This window comes from Xiphophorus maculatus, chromosome 8, assembly GCF_002775205.1.
Source record: "Xiphophorus maculatus strain JP 163 A chromosome 8, X_maculatus-5.0-male, whole genome shotgun sequence".
Taxonomy (NCBI): domain Eukaryota; kingdom Metazoa; phylum Chordata; class Actinopteri; order Cyprinodontiformes; family Poeciliidae; genus Xiphophorus; species Xiphophorus maculatus.
In genome coordinates this window covers 12,679,689-12,690,443 of record NC_036450.1, presented here as the reverse complement: position 1 = coordinate 12,690,443, position 10,755 = coordinate 12,679,689, and the positions used below count along the sequence as shown (strand labels likewise).

At 37.7% G+C, this 10,755-nt stretch overlaps 1 protein-coding gene across 1 annotated transcript; it reads left to right on the top strand.

The window, feature by feature from the left end:
• The first annotated feature begins 200 nt into the window (after positions 1-200).
• LOC102238020 (sodium/glucose cotransporter 1-like) lies at positions 201-9,093 on the top strand. The gene is made up of 15 exons (XM_023338370.1): positions 201-410; positions 721-792; positions 2,153-2,257; positions 2,394-2,453; positions 2,542-2,646; positions 2,736-2,841; positions 3,258-3,338; positions 3,434-3,642; positions 4,695-4,830; positions 4,925-5,032; positions 5,121-5,271; positions 5,358-5,526; positions 6,290-6,505; positions 7,717-7,831; positions 7,942-9,093. Exons 1-15 carry the CDS (start codon positions 273-275, stop codon positions 8,157-8,159), a joined length of 1,989 nt encoding a protein of 662 aa, XP_023194138.1. The 5' UTR covers positions 201-272; the 3' UTR covers positions 8,160-9,093.
• The last annotated feature ends 1,662 nt before the right edge of the window (positions 9,094-10,755 follow it).

Genomic DNA, 10,755 nt, shown 5'->3' with positions numbered 1-10,755 from the left:
ATCTTTTCCAAAAGGTTTACACATTTTGCTGCATTACCATAATGTTTATAACAAAACAACCTGAAAGTAAAGCTCTTTTTTCACATGCTGTACATCCCCTTTCCTTCCACCTTTCTCTCTTTCTCCATGTACACTATTAACCAGCCCTTTCCCCTCCCTCTTTCTGTCCCACAGACAAACAGAAGATATAAAGCTAAGTGTTGATAGTGTGCTTCAGTCACAGTGGACTCATTGCTACAGCTTTCCTATCCAACACTTCCACTCTGAGCAAAATGGCCTGGGAATATTTTGGATTCTCCCGCTCCTTAGAAAACCAAAGGAGTCAATCTCCCACCACCCGCATCAACAATGCAGCTGACATCTCTGTTATTGTCATCTACTTTCTGGTTGTCTTGGCTGTGGGAATTATTGTAAGTGTTGCAAACTGTCAACTTGTTGAAAGTCTGTTTACATGATTTATTTACAATTGTGTAGCTATGAGTTGTAAATTACTTAAGCAAACTGCTACAAAAATGTAATGCTTTTTTTGTTGCTGCTTTAGGTAAAACAAACAGATTAAACAATTTTTTTTGCACAATAATGGATCATAAAGGAGTGTCATGGCTAACCTGTATACTACTCCTGGTGTTCTGTGCTGCTCAGTGTATAGAACACTAACTTAGAGCTAAAATATATAAGCTTGTTTTGCAAAGGTTTATGTATTTCCTTGTCCTGTTGCAGGCTATGGTCCGCACCAATCGATCCACTGTGGGTGGCTATTTCCTCGCAGGGAGGAGTATGGTGTGGTGGCCAGTGGGTATCTGACAACAAATGAGAAACATGTTTTGTTCTTTTGCTATGTTTTTTTGTTTTGTTATTTTGCTAGTTCTCAGCCTTGAGAACTATTACAGTTGTGATGAAAAATAGGTATGATTAAAAAGAAGTTCACTCTTCTTACCAGGGGTGACATGTTGGTCACATACACGTTAGATTGGATTGAATGGAAAAGAATCAGCAAAAATCCAATTTTTTGTTTTTGTTCAAAATAGGCTGGAAACTTTTGAAATGAAGCGGAATCTGTGGCTTCACAGGCCCCAGCATGGCAAATATGAATTGAGGCCTTTAATAGAAGAATTAGTCAGAAGAAATAATAAAAAAGGAAAAATATAAAAAAACAAAAAACAACGACTGAAGCTTGGCTTGTTAGGACAGGCTTGCAGGAGAATGCTGAACACTGAAAAACCAGGTTTGCAAAGTGGTAACAAGAGTGGAACCATGAGACTTTTGTAAAAACTAACAGATGAGACCAAAGACATCAGAAAAAAGAATACATTCCTGTAAACATGACCAAATTAAACAACGCTGTAAATGAGGTGGTTCAGTCGATCTTGTCTACTCCCGAGTTAACTTTTAACCTCATAAGAAAGGCAATGATCTCCCATCTATAAAACATAATGAGGTGAAGTTTTTTATTGTCACATTTTAGAGGAGTTGAATGTTGCAACATAATCAAAAAGTTAATTGTATTCAATAATCAAATTAAAAAACGTACTGCATACTATGTATATATGTTAGTGAATAGGGTTCATTATGATGATTTTAGTAATGATAAACGAACTACCCATGCCTCCCACAAAATGAGAAAGAAATAACACCAACAAGAAATGGTTTGGCCAAGTTAAGGCCTACACAATCTTATGGAGGATTGCTGATTTGACAGATGTCTAGCACAATATCAGTCAGGGAAGTCACAAAAAGTTAATGCTAAAGAAGCTGAGTGTTCACAACGGACTGTATCCAAACAGGTTAATAGAAAATTGACTGGAAGGAAAAAGTGACATAGAAAACGATTTTCCCACAACTGTAAAATCCACAGCAACAGGACTGACAAGCAGAGCCTTTTCAATCTTTTTTATTTGGAGATTCATAAGATGTGGGCTGTGGTCAGAGTTAGAGTCTCAAGAGCCTCCACACACAGTCTCATCCAGGACCTGAGCTACAACTTTTGCATTCCTTGCATTAAGCCTGTCCTGAATGAGATGTCATATCATCTTTTCTGGGCCTTAAAGACAGAAAATGTTCCAAATGTGTTTATCAGCAGAGCAAATCATCTGGTATTTATTGATTGTTTTGGGACCCCTTTGTAAATTAAACAGATATTTCTTTTTTACAGATCGGAGCATCGCTCTTTGCCAGCAACATTGGCAGCGGCCACTTTGTAGGGATTGCTGGTACTGCTGCAGCTGCTGGAATTGCCATTGGTGGATTTGAGTGGAACGTGAGTATTTGTGGTCTGTTTTCCAAATAGGAAATTCAAGATCTCATGATGCAAAAAAATTGAAAATTAAAAATTCTTTTAATGTTTAATATTTTCTTGATTGTTTCAATGTTTTGCCATGTTTTGTTTGTTCCAGGCTCTTATTGTTGTCGTTATTCTGGGATGGCTCTTTGTGCCGATCTACATCAAAGCTGGGGTAAGCAGCATGTGTATTTTCTGTTGAAAAATGCACCCATTACAGTCATTGTGCCCTGATAACGCAAAATATCATCAAATTTGTCAAGGTGGTCACTATGCCTGAGTACCTGAAGAAGAGGTTCGGAGGACAGCGCATTCGTATTTATCTCTCTGTGCTCTCCCTCTTCCTCTACGTCTTCACAAAGATCTCTGTATGTTTTTTTTTTTCTTTCTAATCTTTGAAACTTTCAACAATGCATTTAACAAATTAAAGTAAAAGATCCTTTCTGTCTCCTCCCAGGCCGACATGTTTTCTGGTGGCATTTTCATCCAGCAGGCTCTTGGACTGAACATCTACGTTGCTGTTATCGCTCTATTGGCGATTACTGCGCTGTACACCGTCACAGGTGCATCCTCAGGAAGAAATTCACTTCCTGTTTGGAGATCAACATTTTCCTCATAAACCCAGCCTACAAAAAGTCTTATCTATGTAAACAACACCCTGAGTGAGGGTAAAGTCTTCTCAAGGCTGAATGGTAGATCAAAAAACACATGTAAAAAGAAAACTCCTCCTTTCCTGGCTTGTATATTTGTGGTGAGTTTGTGGTTAATTGCCCATGGACTACAATAAGACTCAAATAGCCCTCTAATAATTGCTGCTCTGCAATAATCCACACATACCTTCACATAACTTTTACAACACAAGCGGGAAAAGAACACTTGCATAAAAACAAGACAATCCTATTCTCTCTAGTGCACATGTTACTGTCTACGCTTCTGAATAAAAAATGTTACATATTGCTAATGCCATGTTTTATCTTAGGTGGACTGGCTGCAGTTATATATACAGACACCTTACAAACAATCATCATGGTTATTGGATCTTTCATTCTCATGGGTTTTGGTAATAAGCAATAATCCTTATTTATCATTTTATCTTGCACTATTGATTTGTTTTATTGTTTTATAGTCTAACCATCTCTTCCTGTCTACCCTCAGCTTTCAATGAAGTGGGGGGCTATGAAAATTTCGAGACACACTACATGACTGCAGTTCCCACAAACACCACTAACATCAGTGCAGAGTGCTACGAGCCTCGGAAAGACGCCTTCCATCTTTTTAGAGATCCAGTAACAGGAGACCTGCCTTGGCCTGGCCTGGTGTTTGGACTCACCATCCAGGCCACCTGGTACTGGTGCACTGATCAGGTTGGTAAAAATACAATCAGTACATTTGACTGTGTGGATGCTTTACTTCCACTGACTCAGTAACTCAGTTTTACTGCATACCAGAAACAATCTAAGGCCATAAACTCATCCAGTTGATTTTTACATAACCGTATGCGCATTCACGCTCTTTTATCTCGCCTGTTTTGGACAGAATCACTGAGGCGGTCTAAGGTTGCCAGCTGATAGTGAAGAGCCATGTCATATAACAGCCCTTTGGAGTAAAAGAGTGATCTATGAGCTGAATTGCAATTACTTTACAAATATTTTGCTAACCTCCTGAGATTTCTTGGACCTGTAGTTGCCTAGACACAAATTCTTCAGTTCACAAATGAATACTGGTATCTTTTTTTTTACTTTAACACCAACAGTAAATGTAAAACAGAGCAAATTTGACCGATTTTCAAATGAGAGAAAGTACTTGTGTGCGTCTCTGTTGGTTAGCTGTTATTGAAATAATGTTAGTCATAGAGAATGATGTTTATGTTCTGTTGCTATGTAATGTGCACGACGAGCTATGCTAAATGTGTCTAAAGTGTTGGTAAATGGACATACTGTATGATCTAATCTAAAGACTGTCAACAGTCACGTCTGCCATGTTGTTTTTTTTAACAAAAGATGAGGAATGTCCAGTGCATGTAATTGCATGTAATAGTCGTTACCCTAATATTACTATGAGTCATACTTCTACTTAGCTTTTGTTTTCCAACATTGCCATTTATTAATATATGGCTCAGTTAAAATGATTCATCTCAAAAGCCCCATTTGCCTTAAATTGAAATCACCAATGTGTTTGTGCTTTATCTGCTCACTTAAAGTTGCATGCACCGAAATAGTTATTCATTTTCAGGCACATCCACCACAACCATTTTCAATTTATTGATATTACTTTAGAGATTTTCTGAGTGAGTAAATTTAAATGACATAAAGCAGCAACAGCTCTGCTAAAACCTTCTAATATTTTTCTTGATACAGTAGAAGTATTAAGTATTTAACACCTATATGTTAAATCTTTTGTCCATCTTTTTGTGCAGGTGATTGTCCAGCGTTGCCTCTCAGCCAAGAATCTCTCTCATGTGAAAGCAGGTTGCATTTTGTGTGGTTACTTGAAGCTGCTGCCCATGTTTCTCATGGTTTTTCCTGGAATGATAAGCAGGATCTTGTATCCTGGTGCGTGTTTTGATGTTTCCAAGTTCTGTTGTCTTGAGGAAAAAATCTGTTGTAAAACAACAATAAAGTCTAAACAATTTCTTAAAACATTCAGATGTGGTGGCATGTGTGGTCCCAGAAGAATGTAATAAATACTGTGGAGCTAGCGTTGGATGCAGCAACATTGCCTATCCCAAACTGGTTGTGGATCTTATGCCAAATGGTGAGCGAATCAACAACATTGTCTTAAAATTTGAATCAACACATTTGTGTCTTTATGTCTTCTTTAACCTTTGTCTATCTCTCTTCAGGTCTGAGGGGTTTGATGCTGTCAGTGATGATGGCCTCTCTAATGAGCTCCCTTACTTCAATATTTAACAGTGCTAGTACTCTCTTCACCATGGACATTTATACTAAGGTCCGTCCTCGTGCCAAAGAAAGGGAACTGATGATTGCTGGCAGGTAAAACCGTTTTCGCTTGATTCTAATATGATTACTGTTTGTATGCTTGACTTTAGCCATGACTCTTTGTCTATTCCACCTTTCAGGGTGTTCATTGTGATCCTTATTGGAATAAGCATTGCCTGGATTCCTATAGTGCAGTCAGCCCAGAGTGGTCAGCTCTTTGACTACATCCAGTCAATCACCAGCTATCTCACTCCACCTGTGGCCGCTGTCTTCATGCTGGGCATGTTCTGTAAACGAGTTAATGAAACCGTGAGTTTCCGTTTAGTTTACAGTTGATCTTATAGTTGCATGAACTGAGGATATTACCACTTGATAGAAAAAGCACTTTATTGATCCCTTGAATTTAGTCATCTGGACAAAGAAGGCAGCCTCTTGAGACTTGGAGAAGAACAGTCAGTCACCATGACTGAGGTTGTTAAAAACCTTCTTATTAGAAAGGCTCTGCACATCATGGACCTGCAATGGTTGAAATGCCTGTTTAATGCTGTGTGAAGAATTGTAGCTGTGGTGTAACAGAGCTGGATAGTGGTTCTAGTCTTTAAGAGAGAAAACCAATGAATCACTTTTTTAGCCTCCTCATATAGAAAAAATAAGAAGATATGGTAGTTTTCGTTCCAAAGTGGCCATCAGGTAACAAACTATGGGTCCTATTGGGTTTGTTATTTACTCAGTTTTAAGGCTGTGGACCCTCACCAGTCATCCAGAAGTGATTTATTGATACTGTAATTTATATCTTCAAAAAATCTGTTTTGTTATAAAGAAAAGGTATTTTTAGTTTCTGTCACATCAACCAAAGATGATGTAACGTTATTTGGGAGGGTTATGTTGAAGGAGGATTTTTGTTATCTTTTGACAGAATTAGATGTCTTACCTGTTTTAGCTTTGTTGTGAAGCCAAATTTATTGATGCAGCATACCATTACAGAGTTGTATTGATTTAAGCTAGACATCAGTAGGTAGATTATTGTTTTAATAGTGTGTCTTCTTTCCTTCTTTCTTTCTTCTTTTTACAGGGTGCCTTTTTCGGACTCACAATTGGCCTAGTAATAGGATTATCCAGGATGATCACAGAGTTTATCTATGGGACAGGGAGCTGTGTTAACCCGAGTGACTGTCCTACCATCATCTGTGGAGTGCACTACCTCTACTTTGGGATGATCCTGTTCCTTGTCTCTTGCATCCTCATACTTGGAATCTCCCTAATGACCAAGCCCATCGATGACAAGCATGTACGGGACAGCTTTGTGATAAGAGTAGCTTAATCTGTAACTTTCCAAATCAGTAATTGTTCACAGGAAGACTATCCACTGTGAACCTCAATCAGCAGAAAGGGAATATGAACTTCCTGCACAAACTCTTTTACATTTTTTCTGCTTATGATTACATTATATCCAAATTCTTGTTAAAGTAAAATAATAGAGTAAAATAAAATCTTAGTATGCAGTTTCTAGGTGAAGTTCAAGATGGTGAAGAAGTTAGCAGCTAAGAATACTGTACTTTGAAGACTTTTTTGGTAATTTATAGAGTCTCCATGAACTTCAAGATTTTCTTTATTACACCAATCAAAAGACAAAATGCATTTACAGAAGAATTCATGTTTATATCAATTGCAGCAATCTCCAGTTGCTAAAACGCACTTCACTTACTTTGTTGACTTTGTTCACTGAAGGCTGCAGTATGTAACTTTTATAAAAGTATGTTTTTTACATTTGTTAAAACTGTCACCATGTTGTGACAGTATGATATGAGACAGGCAATCTGTGAAAAAGATAACTTCCTCTTGTCATCTGCAGAAATCCACCTCTTCCAGTCAGAAACAACCAATCAGAGCTAAGAGGAGGATCTAAGCACTGTCAATCACCTCATGTACATGGTGCTCAATGTGCAACAGCATCTTGTTTTATGAAAACCATTTATCTGCCATCATCGATGGCCATGCTAACTAGCCTGAGCATTCATGCAGTCTTTGTTGTGGTGAACAAGCTGTAGTGCATCAGAGAGAAAGGGGGAGTGTGTGAGGGGTGGGTACACGAAGTGATTGACAGCACTAAGACCCTCCTCTTGGCTCTAAGTTCCTTCTGACAAAGCAGAGTATTTGTTCTTTTTTCACATATCATGTGTCTCGTCCCATACTGTCACAACATGGTGATAGTTTTAACAAACATGTAAAAAAAAAAAAAAAAAAAAACCATCCATCTTCCCATTAAACATATCATGGATAAACATATTATCCAATATGTCTATCCTTGTGGGGCCAAGAGGGGTGCTGGGGCCTCATTCTAGCGGTCAACAGGCAAGAGTATAAATCAGACTGTTTTATAAAAATTACATCCTGCTGCTTTAAACCTATACAACATACATGATTTGTGCTGCAATAGTTGGACATTTTTATGAGCTCTGAAAAGTTTGTCTCACATAATATGTTGTGTTATTTTCCCAGCTGTACCGATTGTGCTGGAGTCTGAGGAACCGTACAGAGGAAAGAGTGGACATTGATCCGGATGACTGGATTGGGGATCATGATGACGACGACGACAGTAAAATGGATGTAGAAGGTATAGAGAACACATAGTTTACACTTCATAAGATTGAAGTTGCTTTAAAGATAGCTGTATGTTTTACATGACTTTATTTTGATACAAAAATCTCTTTGCCTTTATTCCAGAACCTAAGAAAAAGCCAAATTTCTTCAAGAAAATGCTAATGTCCTTCTGTGGCCTGGAGGAGAACAAAAAGGCACCAAAACTTACTCCAGAGGAGGAAGCAGAACTGAAGAAGCAGCTAACAGATACAACAGAGAAGCCTTTCTGGAGGAACATTGTCAATGCAAATGCCGTCATTCTCCTGTGTGTCGCTGTGTTCTTTCACGGATACTTTGGTTAGTCAAACCCCATAAACATTAAGTGGTCCTGGATCCTGTATTTTGCATGGATTTAAATTATAACAAAACCATTAACGCTGATCCTGTGTGCTATCATTCTTCCTGTATTGGCCAACTGGTCTCACAAAGGACACAAAGTGTATTTTTCTCAAAGCATCTTCCTTTTCAGTTAACTTTTTCCTGGTATTTGTAACCTGGAGTGAACCAGTAAATGATGTTGTAACATATTAACACATCAAACTTGTTAGGATGTCCAAATTCTCACATATTTATTCTGACTTCCATATCCTCTTATCATATTTGTACATATTACCGTTATGACCTGGACGGTGTCTTTTTGTTGTGGTGCAAAGAGAGAAGCTCTGTAATTGAGAACAGCTTATACAAGTACCTTCAAACTTTCTTCTTTTTATTTTCCCATGAAGTTAGAAAATGCATTTTTTGGCAAATGTTCAATGTGATACTGCACACATTAGAAGATAATTTGCTTTATCTGCAGTTCCTTGTCTTTTGTGACTGAAAACATAAATGCCTTTTATTTTCTTAAGTTTACAGACAATTGCTGTTTATATCACCAGCTGCTACATTAAGTCATTATGAAAGAGGGACAACATGACAAAAACTATGTACCTGGAAGAAGTTAGTAATATTTAACCAGTAAAGGACAAATGAGATGGTTGTAAATTCCCTCAGAATGTATGTCTGCTACCTCATTCATCGACTTCAGCTGGGTTTTCTCATATTGTGTGCTCAAAGTCCACAAGTGCTGCCACTTCTAACTTCCATACACATAACAGTGTGTGTTGTTTTAGGTGTTAATGAATAAAGCCATCTCAGGGAGAGAGAGTTAGGAATTATTAGAAAGCACTCAGACTCTCTTTGCTTCCACCTAGTGGTGTAAAATGATTTGTAAGTAAAAGAAAAATGTAAAATAGATTTTCACTGTTGTCTGTTTTGCATATTTAATTTTTTGCCTAACTGTCATACCACAAATGCTTTTAGTCACCAAAAAAATGTGCATGCCTACGTGACTATTTTTTAATTGCATATATGATGTTTTATGTTTCTTAAAAATATATTTTACGGACGTGCCGTGGTGGCGTAGGGGATAGCTCGACCCATATGTGGAGGCCTTGAGTCCTCGACACGGCCGTCGCGGGTTCGACTCCTGGACCCGATGATATTTCATGTCTTCCCCCCTCTCCTGTTTCCTGTCATCTTACTTTCATATAAGGGACACTAGAGTCCGCAAAAGACCCCCTTGAGGGGTAAAATATATATATATATCATTTACAGCATTATCTTGTTCTTTTTTAGCTAACTCTGTACATTTATTCAATGCAACCAGCATGCTGTTACCAAATGCTTTATTACCATTGCCTTGACAGTGGTCACGTTCTTCCATAAGATTTCCTCAGTCATCACCTCCTGATCCAGGAACTGTACATGACTGCATAACTGATAAGACTATCAATCAGATTGTGTTGTCTAAGAATTAGCAAGTCAAAGGCCAGTAATTAGTATTTATTAGACAGAACATTTTGTCTTTTACCAATAAATCAAATGGTAATTATCAGCTCAAAAGATTTTCTAAATATAACTAATGAGACTTAAAGAGACCAAGTTTACATTTTGATTTTGTTTAACCTTGGAGCTTCCTCCTCACAGATCACCCCTTCCCCACACAGCTCCACCAGACTAGCGGCAGCAGAAATCAGCAAACATTCAGTTTATGGTTATAAACAGCATAACAGAAAGACATTGCTGAGTCTGCATAATGATATGAAGGCAGCGTTAGAAAGAGCAGTAGCTTCTTCAAGAAACAGGGGCCAATTTCCAGGTGTCATATTATGAAGTCAAATTACTTCTAAGTCATGTTTAATAATTATAGCATTTTTATAACAATTCAAGGTAACCTAGTTACCGAAGAAATGGAAATGTGCGATGAAATGGAAATGTGCCTGGAAAATACATAATACTGTCCCTTTAAAATAATATTAAAAAACTCTCTCTACTCAGCACACAACATTTCTGAGCATGTACAGTATATGTATATGTTCAGGCACATCAAGATAACAAAACTATTATCAGCTGAGTAGATTTGAAGACAAAATTTTTGCTGTGCAAGAATAATTACTAATAAAAATACATTTCCTGCTGTTACACTCAACACTAGACTCCTAGACAGGATTAGCTTTAACCTTGGCTGCCATCTTGATTGTAGGCACTACAAAGCAACTATTTAGGTGTAACGGGTGTACACATATTTGTATCCGTCCAAAACATCTGGTACTGTGCTGTCAGTTTGATAGTTTTTTACAGAAACAAACTTCTTGCTTGAATAAAAATACTTCTAGACCTAATTCTTTCTGGCAGAAGGATGATGTTGTTGGCCGAATTTCATGTGGTAACAAAGCTGGTGAGAATGTGTCTCTACAGATAATTAAAAGAGTCCTGAAACAATGTGGGGTGGAAGTCCAGATTATCCCAAAAATAATATAGAAAGCCAGATTACACTTTACAAATGCACTCAGCAGTAATGTTCTTTTTACTGGACACATATTTTGTGGCCTGATGACACAAAATGTGATGTTATAC

Excerpts from the sequence above, each read along its gene's own strand:
- LOC102238020 (XM_023338370.1), top strand. The coding sequence starts at position 273 with ATGGCCTGGGAATATTTTGGATTCTCCCGCTCCTTAGAAAACCAAAGG. Across the intron at positions 411-720 it reads TCTTGGCTGTGGGAATTATT|GCTATGGTCCGCACCAATCG; the intron begins GTAAGTGTTGCA and ends GTCCTGTTGCAG. Across the intron at positions 793-2,152 it reads GGAGTATGGTGTGGTGGCCA|ATCGGAGCATCGCTCTTTGC; the intron begins GTGGGTATCTGA and ends TCTTTTTTACAG.